The sequence below is a fragment of the Nannobrachium achirus genome (genome assembly GCF_963921795.1).
Source record: "Nannobrachium achirus genome assembly, chromosome: 11".
NCBI lineage: Eukaryota > Metazoa > Chordata > Actinopteri > Myctophiformes > Myctophidae > Nannobrachium > Nannobrachium achirus.
In genome coordinates this window covers 34,103,858-34,117,986 of record NC_137820.1, presented here as the reverse complement: position 1 = coordinate 34,117,986, position 14,129 = coordinate 34,103,858, and the positions used below count along the sequence as shown (strand labels likewise).

General features: G+C 41.3%; 1 protein-coding gene across 1 annotated transcript in view; it reads right to left on the bottom strand.

The window, feature by feature from the left end:
* Positions 1-6,826: 6,826 nt before the first annotated feature.
* The window catches only part of LOC308294294 (putative polypeptide N-acetylgalactosaminyltransferase 8), a gene marked incomplete at both ends in the record, with an annotated part of 105,155 nt that continues 97,852 nt past the window's right edge, over positions 6,827-14,129 (bottom strand). The window contains 2 exons of the mRNA XM_080737022.1: positions 6,827-6,934; positions 9,065-9,127. Of these exons, the coding sequence (XP_080593148.1) occupies positions 6,827-6,934; positions 9,065-9,127 (171 nt within the window). The remainder of the gene's footprint in view (positions 6,935-9,064; positions 9,128-14,129) is intronic.

The window sequence follows — 14,129 nt, the reverse complement described above, 5'->3', positions numbered from 1 at the left end:
CAGCAACGCGGTCGGAGAGCAGTTCAACATTGAACATTTTAACTATAGTAACAAAGCCGTGTTTTAATCTAAATTCTAAAACAAATAATTAAGCCTGGGTTTCCGAGGCTAAAAACACTTTAGGCTATTTCTGACAAGGAACGTGTCCAAAACACAGTGGTTGCTAGGATACCAGATCTCCGTATGCGCTCGGAAGATTTCGTCTCTCTCCGTAATGTGGTGTCCCTCGCCCAAAAGAACAGCTGTTGCAATTATTCATAGGGTTCAAGACAAGTGGCTAATATAAAAAAGGAGAAAAAAAAAGTTTATAGACCTATCAAAGATTTGGAGGACCGCCTGTTGAAGACAGGCGGTTTTGTAACGTTGTTTGTTGTTCGTCTAATAAGAAAAAAGACCGCTATGTTTTTAGCAGCAAATGAATTAGGATACTGAGCTGATGATCCAGAGGCTGTGCACTGTGGGTTCAAATCCACTGAAGATCTTACTTTAAAGACTGATTTTCCAGCAGATTGACTTAAAAAGCAGCACAGAAAGCGTTGTGAGGCGACAATCACCACAATTAGTCTATAGATTATAGAATATTCATGTTGTTGTATAGGCTACTTGTATTTTGTTTTTTTGATTGATTGATTGGTTGATTGATTGAAGACTTAATTAGAAGTTTGCATAGGAAATGGTACAGTTCCATGTCGGCGTTGTATTTCAATGGTCCGCCGGTTTCAAGGCAGCAAAATGCGTGTTTTTGCGACGACTGGTGGTGGTGAGGTCTGTGTATGGACGTCTGACTTTGGACGGCGTATGCGCGTCGTATGGACGGCGTGCGAACGCTGGCCTGTAATGGCTGTTTTTATCTGGTGTAAACCAGATCTTTAAAGAGATGATTTTCTGGCGAGACTTTCAGGAGACTTTCAGGCGACCTATTTGCCGATTGGCTGTCCATGTCACATGGTAACCGAGCTAGTTTCATGATTGGGCCAGGCCCTGTGGTCACACATTTCTGGACACCAATGTCTGTGTAACATGTACATGCATTCATACAACTGCGAGTCTGCCGCTGCGTGCTTGATTTGGCTGTACACGCTGACTTGTTCATCAGGAAACATGCTCCCTCGTCGATTGGATTTTACAAAACAGACCCGCGTCGTCACATTGAATCCTGTTTAAGAAGAGCTTAAAACACAACTTTCTAATGTTACATTGATGACGTGAGGAACGCTAAAGTCGTCTTGGTTACATAGTAGGCTATGCGAAAATAACAAAGCTCAGAGTCGCAAATTCAATGATCGCTGCATCAGCACACACAAAACACGGGCGTGAGAGAAGTAAATGAATGAAATGGACATCACGTTTAGCCGATTCAACGATTCCAAAAGTCATACGATTGGAAGTTATTGCTACATGCGGCTACATGCGTCTCATGGTTTTGTTAGGCAACAGCCAGGGTCCAGGGAGTGCACAGAATTTTAGAGAGGCATGGGCTGACATTTCTAAAAGGGCCTTTTCATACGGATAAAAGTTAAGGGCTCAAGCCCCTTTTGCTGTATGTGCGCACGTGCCTGGCGACCAGCGCATCACATTACAGACTTATAATTTCAATCCGTTTCTTTGCAAAAACACATTTCTTTTAGAAAACATTTGTATTCTTGTTTCTCCCAGTGTTATGGTTTTTAATGTGTAAATATAGCACTTTATTATGGGGAAAAACGTGTGTAGGCCTATTTTCCTTTTTTAAATCGCTAAAATAGCGCATTTTTGAACACATTTCCTTAACGGTTAACGGTTAATTAACTGATAAGGCCTGACGGTTATCGGTTAAGAAAAAATCTCCATTTGGCCATCCCTAGACATATAGCCTACAGTAAGTTAGAATATTATGAAATATACATGAGAAAGAACACCAACACTAACTTCAACACACCAATACACCAGATTTTAAATTGACTGTGTGTCGATTCTTGTTTGGTTGTTTTTTGGTGTGTGGCAGTTCCGCCACCCAAAGTGTCATGGCGCATTAGTCTCGCGTGGCCAGACGGTTGCCTCCGCGATTTGGTCAAATGCTCCTAGCATTCAGAGATTGTGGAATAGTTGTCTGGCTACGCGAGACTAATGGCGCATGGACCGTGGTGTGCCAACTTCCGAGTGGTTTCCTCTCCTTCTGGTCAATAAACTGCCCGCTCCATCTGGGCTGTTTGGTGTTAGGCACATCTTGAAATTCTACAGGAACCTTGGGGTATGCAAAGACAATTTTAAACTTACCACGGTGACAACTGATGAAGTGTTTAAAAAACTGCGCACCCTACCTCAATTCAAGGCCGCTGGCCATGATAAAATCGCCCCCAAATTTCTCATAGACTCAGCTGCCACCATTGCCCCAATCATTACCCATATTATTAATCTATCTATCAAGCAGGGTTATGTCCCCCAGGACTTCAAATTAGCTAAGGTAACCCCCCTGCACAAAAAAGGCAGTAAACTTGACCCTGGCAACTACAGGCCAATCTCTATCCTTAGTTCCATCTCTAAGGTAATGGAAAAAATTGTCTATGAACAGGTAGTCTGGTAGGATTCACCTTGAAACATGGGCTGCATATTGTTGTAGTGTTTTTGGTTGGTTTCTTTTCTGAATGTTTTGAAGGTTTGCACAGGGCTCTACTTCCTGTATTGTCCCAGCTCAGATTCTGAGCCTGGGACAACTTCCTGCCCCAGGAATATCATAGTTTTGGCCCAGAGGTTCTTCTCGCCCCCCTAGTGGCGAAAAAAAGAACCTCTGGGAACTCAGATTGATGAACAGGTGGCTAAATATCTTGAAGAGAATAAACTGATCTACGAGTTCCAGTCTGGCTTCAGAGAGTCCCATTCCACAGATACATGCCTCATCTATTTGAATGATTACATCAAACGTGAAATTCACGATGGCAAATATTGCGGCATGGTCATGCTGGACCTCCAGAAGGCATTTGACACCGTCGATCATTCTATTCTGATTGAAAAACTCAAAGCTATTGGTCTTGATAGCACAGCAGTGAGATGGATGCACTCTTACTTGGTGGGGAGGGAACAGATGGTGGAAGTCAACGGAACCCTGTCCCCCCCCCTCCCAGTAAACTGTGGAGTACCTCAAGGGAGTATACTAGGACCACTGTTGTTCTTAATATACGTAAACGACATGTCATCTGCTTGTGACTGCAATCTGTTTCTGTTCGCGGATGACTCGGCTCTCCTAGTCTCAGGCAGAGACATATTGCAGGTTGAAAAGGCCCTTAACCCTTTCCAAGCCACGGGGAGCCCCTTAATGTTAAAACCGTACTATATTGAACTTCCTAGGGGGGGAGGGGCAGCCAATCGTCCTTTCCCGTACTTTCCCGTATTTACCGAAATAAATGATTTTCATCCGAAAATCGGCGATCGTCTAACCTTCCCTAGTCACCACTCGTGCATCGATAGCTCATGGCTGGGCTGAGATGAAGCAGAAGTGATGTCATTGGCCTTTCCTTTTCCAAGGCACATTATCCCATTCGGTTACTGTCTGTACCCTGGTTCTTCTACAGCAGCCATGCTAGGGGCTATGCTAGCGAAAATTTTCAGTTCTGCTCTTGAGTCACACATGGACTATTTGCGGGGACACGGCGAAACGCACGGGGAGATCGATGATCGGCCAAAACCCCCATTCTATCCCAACGGAGATCGAGAAAATCACGGTGAGTTACTGACCTGGGGAAAAAAAAAAAGAAAAAACAACGGCACTGTTCAAGATGGAGGGGCTGCGGGCTCATGTTTATAAACATAATATTATGTCTCGATCACAATACAATAATAGAAATTTCATGGCTAATCTACCAACCCCCATTCTATTTCGGCTTAGAAAGTGTTAACTATGAACTTAACAAGATCTGCACCTGGCTCAATGACAACAGACTCTCAATTCACCTAGGCAAAACTGAATGTATCCTCTTTGGATCTAGTCAGAAACTTAGCCTAGTTGAGAACTTCACAATTAAAGTAGGTGACACTGTGATAGAAAGAAAAAACTACATCTGCTACCTGGGTTGCATCCTGGAGGCTAACCTATCCAGTGAAAAAATGACCACCAAGGTAATCAATAAAGTCAACCAACGAATTCACTTTTTGCAAAGGGTTGCCCCGCTGATCAATATTAAATCCCGAAAGACACTAGGAGGTGCTCTTATCGGGCCCCTCATTGATTACGGAGTCCTTGTCTGGTATCGCGACGCCCCAGCCGCCTTAAAGTTAAAGCTCCAAACAGCCCAAAACAAACTAATTAGGGTTGTGCTTGGTCTCCCTCCTCTGACCCACCTTACCGATCATCACCACGAAAGCGTGGGATGGCTCAAAGTAGCTGACAGAGTACAGCATCTTGCAATGGGCCTGGTGTACAAGATACACTACACCTCCAAGATTCCCATGTACCTGACAAACTACTTCTTAAAGGTCAAGGATGTTCACAACCACAACACCAGAGGCAGCTCCACTAATCATCATCAACGTAGATTTAACACTAAACAAGGCTCTAACTCGTTCTCCTGCTACACCATCAACATGTGGAACGCCCTTCCTCAAGCCCTAAAGGAGAGCAAATCCCTAGCCTCCTTCAAAATTGGTATGAAAAGTCACCTTCAGACAGCTTCTACCCGTGACTTTTAAATAGACTAAGCCCCCATGCCCCCCCCCCCCTTTTATTTTTATTTTTTCTGCCTTTGTATTTGATGTTATGCTTTTGAAACTGATATTATCCTAGATAAAGTACTATGTTCTATCCGTCTGTCTTTCAATGTTATATGAGATACTTAAAGTGTGGTTCCTGTGGAAATAAGCCTCGGCTTTCTAGGATCTCCTTTTAGTTGACCTTGTACCAGTGATTTGTACTGTCATGAAACTGTACTTTTTTTCTATTGCAAACTTCTAATAAATTCTTCAATCAATCAATCAATCCTTCTTTGATACTTCTTGCCTGCTAGGTTGTCTACTTGTCTTGTCTAGAGTTGATTGACACCTTGATACCCAATGACATTGCTTCCATGATCTTGGTATAAATCTAACACATATCTGACCAAGTAGATGCATGTCTTCCCCCTAGTGGACATGGTGCTTTAGTGCAGCTGTTAGTGGAATGACACTAACAGTGTGTGCGGTGTCGGAAGTAAACAACCCATTCATTTTCACCATAGCGTTTTTCATTATCAGCCACAAAGTCGTAGCAATTCAATGTACACTTACCACTAGGCTGGTGGTTGTAAAATGGTTCTATATGCTCCTGTAGAACCCCCGAGTATGTATGCAATCACTCTAGTTTTAGTAAAAACACGTTTTAATCAAGATCACACGGAGAAGAACTGCATTTCCCATACTGCTAAACATGTACATCCGGTGAAATCGACATCTGTGATTGGTCTAGCTTCTTCTTCTTTCATGTATCTTGCGGTTACCGCGGAAGTAGCTACTGCCCCCTGTCTTCCCGGCGGATTATTGCACGTCAGCAGAACTCCGTGAGCGATCGTCTTTCTTTTACAAATATGATGCACTATGTTAAGGATGACGATAAGAGCGTCCACAGAGATGACAATCACTACATTTCAGGCCATATGCTGGCCTGGATAACTAAACTGAGCGTGATTTAAGGGCTTTATTTCAGGAAACAACAACAACATTCGCAATGCATTCTGGGAGTGTAGTTTCCGCAATTTTAAAAATAATGATGTACACAGTCTTGTACCCTGCCCTTTTTTTCAGCTTTCTAATTAATCTTTGCATTCAAAAAAATTTGAATATTGACATGATCCCTCTCCAGCCGAGGTGGCTTTGTCCAAGGCTTAAAAACGTTTAAATAAATACTTTATGAAATGTCTATGGAAGAAATTAATGCGGAAAACGCTTCCGACACCAGAGTGAGGACGGGGTGGGGCTTCAACTGCGATGCTCTATATTCAAATTCTCATCTGATGATCTCAAGGTTAAGAGATCAAACATCACTCTGACAACATTTAAAGTGTCATTAATATGATGATGATGATGATGATGATGATGATGATGATGATGATTATGATAACTAGAAAGATGCAATTTGAAATTGCGAGTGTGGTTGCTGACTATATTATACAGTAAGCTAACTTTCAATTGACCAATTGATTCCCACTCTCATTGATTCCCTACTGATTCCCACTCCTATTGATTCCCTATCCCTGCCATTTCCAATGGCAGTGGAAAAGTTACCCTAGAACTTAGAAGTCTATACAAAGTTACCATGGCCAATTATTTGAAGATTTAACATGAGTAAAATAACCCTTTACATGTAAGTAGTGTGTAAACATATCATCATACATATATTTGACGTACAACGTATATTACCCAATATTGTTGCCATATTTACAGATCATTATGAATGTCAAAAGTCCCAGATTCCAGAGTTTTCAAATAACGGTATCAGTGGAGTAAAAGGAAATAGCCAAACAAAATGAATGTACTTTAAAATTGTACTTAATTACAGAACTTGAGTAAATGTACTTAGTCCACTGCACAGGTCAAAACTAACAGACCTGATAGTTATAATTTTATTTGACATGTGACCTCAACTTGAGGCCAAAAACTGAAAATGAACCACAAGCAATATTGATTAGTAGTGCTTTATTGATAGAGTGAAAAGCATTAGAATTGTGATTGATTTATTCAACGATTTAATCGTATTACTTTATTGACAAGAAATGCCTATGCATAATTAAAACATATTATTTGTGCATCTCTGTCAAAAGGATAAGGAAGGACACAATGAAGCTGGAGAGCTGCTTTCCATTGTGGTCCTTGGAGAGTAAAGTTACTGGCAGATGTTTGCCTTGACCTTGGGGTTGGGGTCTCTGCCACAGTCTGGACGCTCCTCCCCGCATTTACATTTACCCTTCCTGCAGTTCTCAGTGATGCCACACTGAGGAGGAAACAAACACATTTACATTTACCCTTCCTACAGTTCATGGTGATGCCACACTGAAGAGGAAAACAGGGACGTGCAGAAAAGAGGCATTTCTAAAAGGGCAATTTTAGATGGGGCGAATCCGATACTTCCGTGACCACGAGAGCAAAGGTCCGTTTCTCAGTAGTTTTGTCAACTATGAAGGTTAAATAACAAATTGAGCTCCCATGTCCCTCACAAAAATGTAGGCAAAATGTTTGACAGCTAGGGTAATTTTCAGTCTCATTCACTTACTATACACCATACTATAAAGGAAAAAATTACTCACGAAAAAGTTGGATGTGAGTACTTGTCGCATCGCGACACGTTGTGAGCTTGGAGGTCGGTGCTTGATACCAAAATGAACTAGAAGCAGTGCTCTTCCGAGCACAGGTCTCCACCAGGTCAGGCATGTAATGTGTTTTACATAAGTCGGCCTCCTGATGGCGCTATAAAAGGCTGATGTAAAAAATGCAGGGAAAAGGTTTTACCTTGGCCTCTAAGGAGTGTGCATACAAAGTTTGACACTAATCGGTGGAGTTATAGGTGAAAACATGAATTGGCCTGTTATAGCGCCACCATGAGGCTGATTTGATTTTTCTTAAGTGGCATTTATTCCTCTGCCTATTGGGAATGTGCATGCACAATTTCACCAAAATCGCACACTGCGTTCAGGATTTCAGGCATTTTATTCAAAACTGACCAATCCTGCAAACTTTGAAAGCCAGTTTTAGCCAATCAGGATGGAATGGAAAATCTGACACATCCATGTCGATCACATGACTGTAGAGATACTGTCTACTGATTTACGTGATTTTTGGACAAAATCTGTAGGAGTACTGGCAAAAGTTAGTTTTGCAAAAGTCGGCCTCCTGGTGGCGCTAGAACAGGCCCATGTGAAATATGTGGGGCAGAGGTTCTGAATTGGTGTCGAGGGAGTGTGTGTGCACAGTTTGGCAGCGACCGGGCCAACGGCGCCGGAGATTAGCTGGTAACGGACAAACGGACGGACGGACGGACGCACGGACGCACGGACGCACGCACGGACGGACGGACGGACGGACGGACGGAGGGGAAAACATACTCTCCCTCAGCCTTCGGCTGGTGGAGACAACTAAGCATAATCAAGTCAATACTTGAGATGTGGCATAACGGCATTTCTACACAGAAAGGGCAATTCTTTCAACATAAGGTGCTGCATTCAAGTTCAGGAGAGTCTGGACCGGTCTGGACAAGGCAATTCTCTTGAATGCTGCCTTCAGGTATGGCATGGAAAGTAGTGACCGACCGATATATCGGTTACCGATATATCGGCCACCGATATGACCTTTTTGGCTATATCGGTACGCACCGATATGCGACCATATGCACCGATATGCGACCGATATGACCGATATAACCGATATGCGACCGATATGACCGATATAACCGATATGTGACCGATATGCGACCGATATAACTTTTTTTAGGGGCTAGTGAAAGTTACAAGTATGGTTTGTGCGATGTGAAATGTGATAATCACAGTAATCCTTAATCATATTCCAACATAAGGGCTTTAGGAGAGAAATGAGAGTCCAGTCCAGTTAGAGCACAGCAGATTGGAGGTCTGTGGCTCTTTAATAAAGACTAAAAGGCCTGTTTTATATATGTATATATCGGTATCGTATCGGTATCGGTGATGGCTCCCCTCTCTAGAATCGGTATTGTATCGGATCACAAAAAAGTCTATCGGTCGGTCATTAATGGAAAGGGGGCATTTGCATTTCTTTCACCCATGTAAAAACTGCATTCATGGTCTGGAGAGGGCACTTTTTACAGACAAAAGGATAAAAGGGCAGGGGCTCAAGCCCCCTTTGATGTCTATGTGTACCTGGAGGAAACAAACACATTTACTTTTACCTTTACTTTTCAGGAAATGGAAAAAATAACCTGTGCTCCAATGGATGCAATGTAGTTATTATTTAGGCACAAACTATTTTCAGTGGTTCGATATTTATAAATCCACACACACACACACACACACACACACACACGCACACACACACACACACACACACACACACACACACACACACACCTTTGTCCTGCTAGAGTGAAAGGACTTACTATTGGAAGCTCTCTCTTCTCAATAGATGCCATCACACCTTGTCCTTCCACCTCTTCTTCAGCCTAACAGAAGGAATAGCACGTTATCAACCAGTTGACCACATGAACCCGAGCACCTCTATTCTGGGCATGTCATAATGGGCCAACACGCTGTGAAAATAGCAGATCTAGAAGCTCACAATGTGTTCACGTTGCGAACACGTTGTGAGCTTGTAGGTCAGCTATTTTAAGATTTGGTGTAGAGGGGGAAAAGATGGGGACCGGGGCACCCTGGGGTGCCGCGATGGCAGTCCAGGGGTGCCGCGAGATAATTTGATAATATTTGAAATTTATTTGGACATTTAAAAATATATTTAGTATCATTTTAAACTTGAAGTACAAAGTTATTTTCAGTCAGTTCTAACCAAAATAGCTATTATCTTGTTTTCCTCGCAAAACATAATCGCTAAAATATGCTATAAATATAAGGTGCTGGGAGTGAAAATTATGAATATAATGTAGGGGTGCCTCGGATGAAAAAAATATTTATGGGGTGCCCTGGGAAACATCGGTCATTGAGGTATACAGTTTAAATGGTTACAGGTACAGTTTCTGTGCACTGGCAACATTTGACAGAGAGGAGCTCCAACGAAATGCGTAAGGGAGGCACTCTATATCAATAGATATCTCTATATCAGAATATAGACCTTTAATTTGTTTTAATAATAAAAGTTTTTTTAAACAATAATTGCAAATTGTAACTCAAGTATACATGTAACTGACTGCGGAAACTTCCCACTGGAACTTCAAGCAACTCTGACTTCATTATAAATCCGTGTTTTGAGTGGTCTTGTGTAATATTGTAATAGTTTGAAATACGTATGCCAATCTGTATGCCATAAAAATTCAGAATAAAAAAAAAAATCACACCCGTGTGAACTGAGTGGTGGTCGTGGAGGCTGCGCAACAGCAAAAAAAAAAAAAGATATATATATATATATATATATATATATATATATATATATATATAGCCTATGTGTGTGTGTGTGTGTGTGTGTGTGTGTGTGTGTGTGTGTGTGTGTGTGTCTGGCCTGGCCTGAACAACAGCGCCCCTCCTTTAACATGTGTGGTCACAAAAGGTACTGTAGACTACATACAGACACGGAGACAGACAGACAGACAGACCCACACACACGGCCACGTATAGGAGTGTTGTGACCACCACTCAAAAAAAAGGTTGGAATAATTCACTCCATGTGCAATTTGTCTACAATATACTGTATGAAAGTTTCATGATGGAAATTTCAAGAAATGTGAAGAAGCAGCTCTTACCTTGCAGACCACAGTGAGAGCCACAGCCACACATAGCAGCAGAAGGGTGACAGCTCTGGTCTTCTCCATGCTGATGTACAGAGGAAAGAAAGGTTATTATTATTATTATTATTATAGTTAACTAAAAATAACCACATTTTTAACAACATTTTAGTATAAATAAAAACCAGGACCTTTTAAAAACTAAACTAGCAAACCCACTGAAATTGAAAACAAAAAGTAAAAAAACAATGAAAATGTCAAACCCTTACCTTAGCTGGACGAGTCTTCCAATGTGTTCAGTTAGTCAGGGATGATGAGGAGCTCCTCTGTGCTTTTGGAAGACCATCTCAATGTCTTCTCTCTTATACTGTCTTTCATCAGACAAGAATGGTTTAAAATCCATTTACTTAGAGTACTTTTGAATACTTGACATGACATCTTGCCAAACCATGCTGTTAGAAACGTTTATCTAAAACAAACTGCAGCGACTGTGACTGTCTCTTTTATCGTCGGCACATAGACAAGTCCATTGTTCACTTATCCCCTCATGGAAACTGGACAAGAAGCCCCACACATTCATGTGTTCTCTCATATAGGCCTAGTCCTTATTTTAAACACTTCAGCATCCCAATTCTTGGGGGAACAATTTGCTAAAAATATAAGATCTACAAAATCACAATGCTCTGTCCAATTTTTTTTCCCCTACTTTTGCACTGCAGGTGATCTGTCTATGGCAAGCCGAGAGGGCTTCACATTGCACAGGGTGAACCATACTCCTGAGGTGGGCTGAGTATGGTTCACTTTCAATGTTTCGAGGGTTCTGAACTCTTTTGGAGAGTTCACATATTGATATTATGCATGAAAAATAGCTGAGTCATGCTCTGAATCCACTTCAGGGGCTGAAAGGGTCGATTTGTAGGATACAGGTCGAGTGTGAACCAGTCACTGCGTCACAAGGGTGCTGAGGCCTGCCTTGCACCCTCATTTTGGCCAGGGAGCACCCTCACCTCAGAAGTTCCCGAAATTTACATTATAATACAGTAGATCAGTGTTGGCTGGCCAAAACCGGTTTGGCACACGCTCCAAATGGTATGCAAATGTAGCCTTTTGTTTTCACCTGGCCGATTTGAGATGGGCACCCTTAGCCATTGTGGGAAGCCACCGGCCCTGGTGTGTGTGAACCTAAACATTGTTGGCCTAAATGTTAAACTAAGAATAAATGGATCCTTTGGAAAATTATCGTAAATGATCGTGCATGGCACATATCAGACCTAAAGTTATCCTTCAACTTCTTGTTATACCCAAAATGACTCGCTTTTGTAGCAATGTGAAGCAATTGTAGGAATAGTAGGCAATAAATGTCATGCATGAATATATCGTCTCTGTCGGGTGGAAACCTCAAGTCCAAAACTGTTACATTTCAGAATTCAAATTAAAAAAAAGGTTTGCAAGCTCAAAAACGTTTCTAGCTTGCAGATTTGTTACTTTTCATACTTTTGTGTGATGCTACGATCAAGTAGGGCATTAATTCACCCAAAAAACCCTGACCATTTTCAGAAAAACCTCTAACATTTTTTTTAAAATTACAAAACAATTGTATATGGTAGTATAAATAGTATTTACTGTACAGAGCAACATGACACAAAAATGTTTTCCAGTATTGAAGGGTAAAGACACATGTAGATTTCCTCTTGGTTCCTGTCAGATGAGGACATGGACAAAAGACAAAAAGCACAAGAACAAAAAATGACGTTACTTGCACATACGTAGAGAAATGACTACGTGGTGTTATTATTATGTTAGCACAGTTCTGTGGAACAAGTCTTGTCTATAATTAAGTGACACATAAGCCCAAGAGCCCTAGTTGATTATTCCTTCATTGCCTGTTCTGTTCTTGTGCATTTGACTGTAATAAACCTCGATTTGACTTGACAGCAGCTGTACTCTTTCTCGTACAGAAACCTGATATCAAACAGCAGTTATTTCTAATCTGTTAAGTCAAACAGGGAGGGTTTGTGACCGAGAGTGACAGCCGGCCTTCATTTCCATCTCAAAAAGAAGCCCATTGTGTCACAATGATCTGAATGACTACGTGGCCATCAGACATTATGCCTCTGAAGAGAGATACAAATGGGTAACCGCTAACAGTGGGCCACTGAGACCTCTGGGCACCACTATTTCTTTATTTTATATTGTATTTAAAGCCTCACTATGTAAGGTTTTTAATGAATACATATTAATTTAGTATGTTAATATAGTATAACTTATACAATTGGGGTGGTTGTATTTTGTCATGCTCTTCTATTGAGACATTTAGATAGTTTCAAAGGTCACACCTACACCTATAGACACAGGATCTGACAGGGATTTTGACCTGATGGTCAAGATTCAATTCATCCCCTGAGCAAGCAGGCTGGCTCTTGTAGCTCAATGGCAGTGGCGTCAGTTCAGCAAAACCTAGGGTATGGCAAAGATGGGAGTCCTCATCATGGAAAAGAGGCATTACATTTTGTATAACACGGTTCTATTGTGAAAATAGCAGATCTACATGCTCACAACGCCTCGCGCTGCGAGGCGTTGTGAACATGTAGATCGATGTCTTTTTATACAGGTTTCTACGTTTTTTTGGGCTGGATATGGCAGCCTGGAATGGTTGTTCAAGTGCAGCAAACTTGGCATGTTAGTAAACATGCCACAATTAACAATAATGCACTGCACATGTGCAGCTGACCTGCGGAACCTGGGAATATACAATGTTGTCAAGATGGGGAGAATACAAGTGTGGAGAATATAATTATAATACCTTGTTAAAGTGACATTTTGTTACATTTTGCATGTGTAGTTATTTTACTGTATTTTAACAACATAATAACCAGCACAGATGGACAAAGAGACATTCATGGATTTATATTCATTTATAACTTTTTTTAAAAGGCTGCTCGAAAGGCTGCGCTAAGCGACGAGTTTTGAGCTTGTAGATCTGCTACTTTTGAATCCTGAAAAGTAATGAGGTTTCCAGCCGACAGAGACCGCGAGAGACGATATAATCATTTTAATTTAATGCATTTAATGCCTGCTATTCCTACAATTGCTTCTTCACATTGCTATACAAAAGCTAGTCGTTTTGGGTATAAACAAGAAGTTGAAGGATAACTTTAGGTTTGATAATGATCAAATCATATATACTTTATATTACTTCCGAACATTTTCCACAGGATACATTTATTCTTAATGTATTTCATATTTTGGGGAAAATAACCAATTTTACATTGAGGCCAACAATGTTTAGGTTCCCACTCGAACTGTAGACCTGTGGATTCAGAGCATGACTCGGCTATTTTTCATGCATTAAGTGAACTCTCCAAGAGAATTCAGAACCCTCGAAACATCGAAAGTGAACCAGCCCAACTCAGCCCACCTTAGGAGTATGGTTCACTTGACCCGTGCACTGTGAACACAAAGTGCTGTCGTAGCCCTTTGTGAGCTTGTAGATCTGATATTTTTGGCAAATGTTCCCCAAGTATTGGGATGCTGAAGTGTTTAATAAGGACCTATACGAGAGAACACATGAATGTGTGGGGCTTCTTGTCCAATTTCCATGAAATACAGGAGAGGGAAGGGAACAATGGACTTGTCTATGTGCCAACGATAAGAGACAGTTGGTGTATGAGTTGCTGCAGTTTGTTTTAGATAAACGTTTCTAACAGCAGTGAGATGGTTTGGCAAGATGTCACATCAAGTATTCAAAATACTCTAAGTAAATGTATGTTAA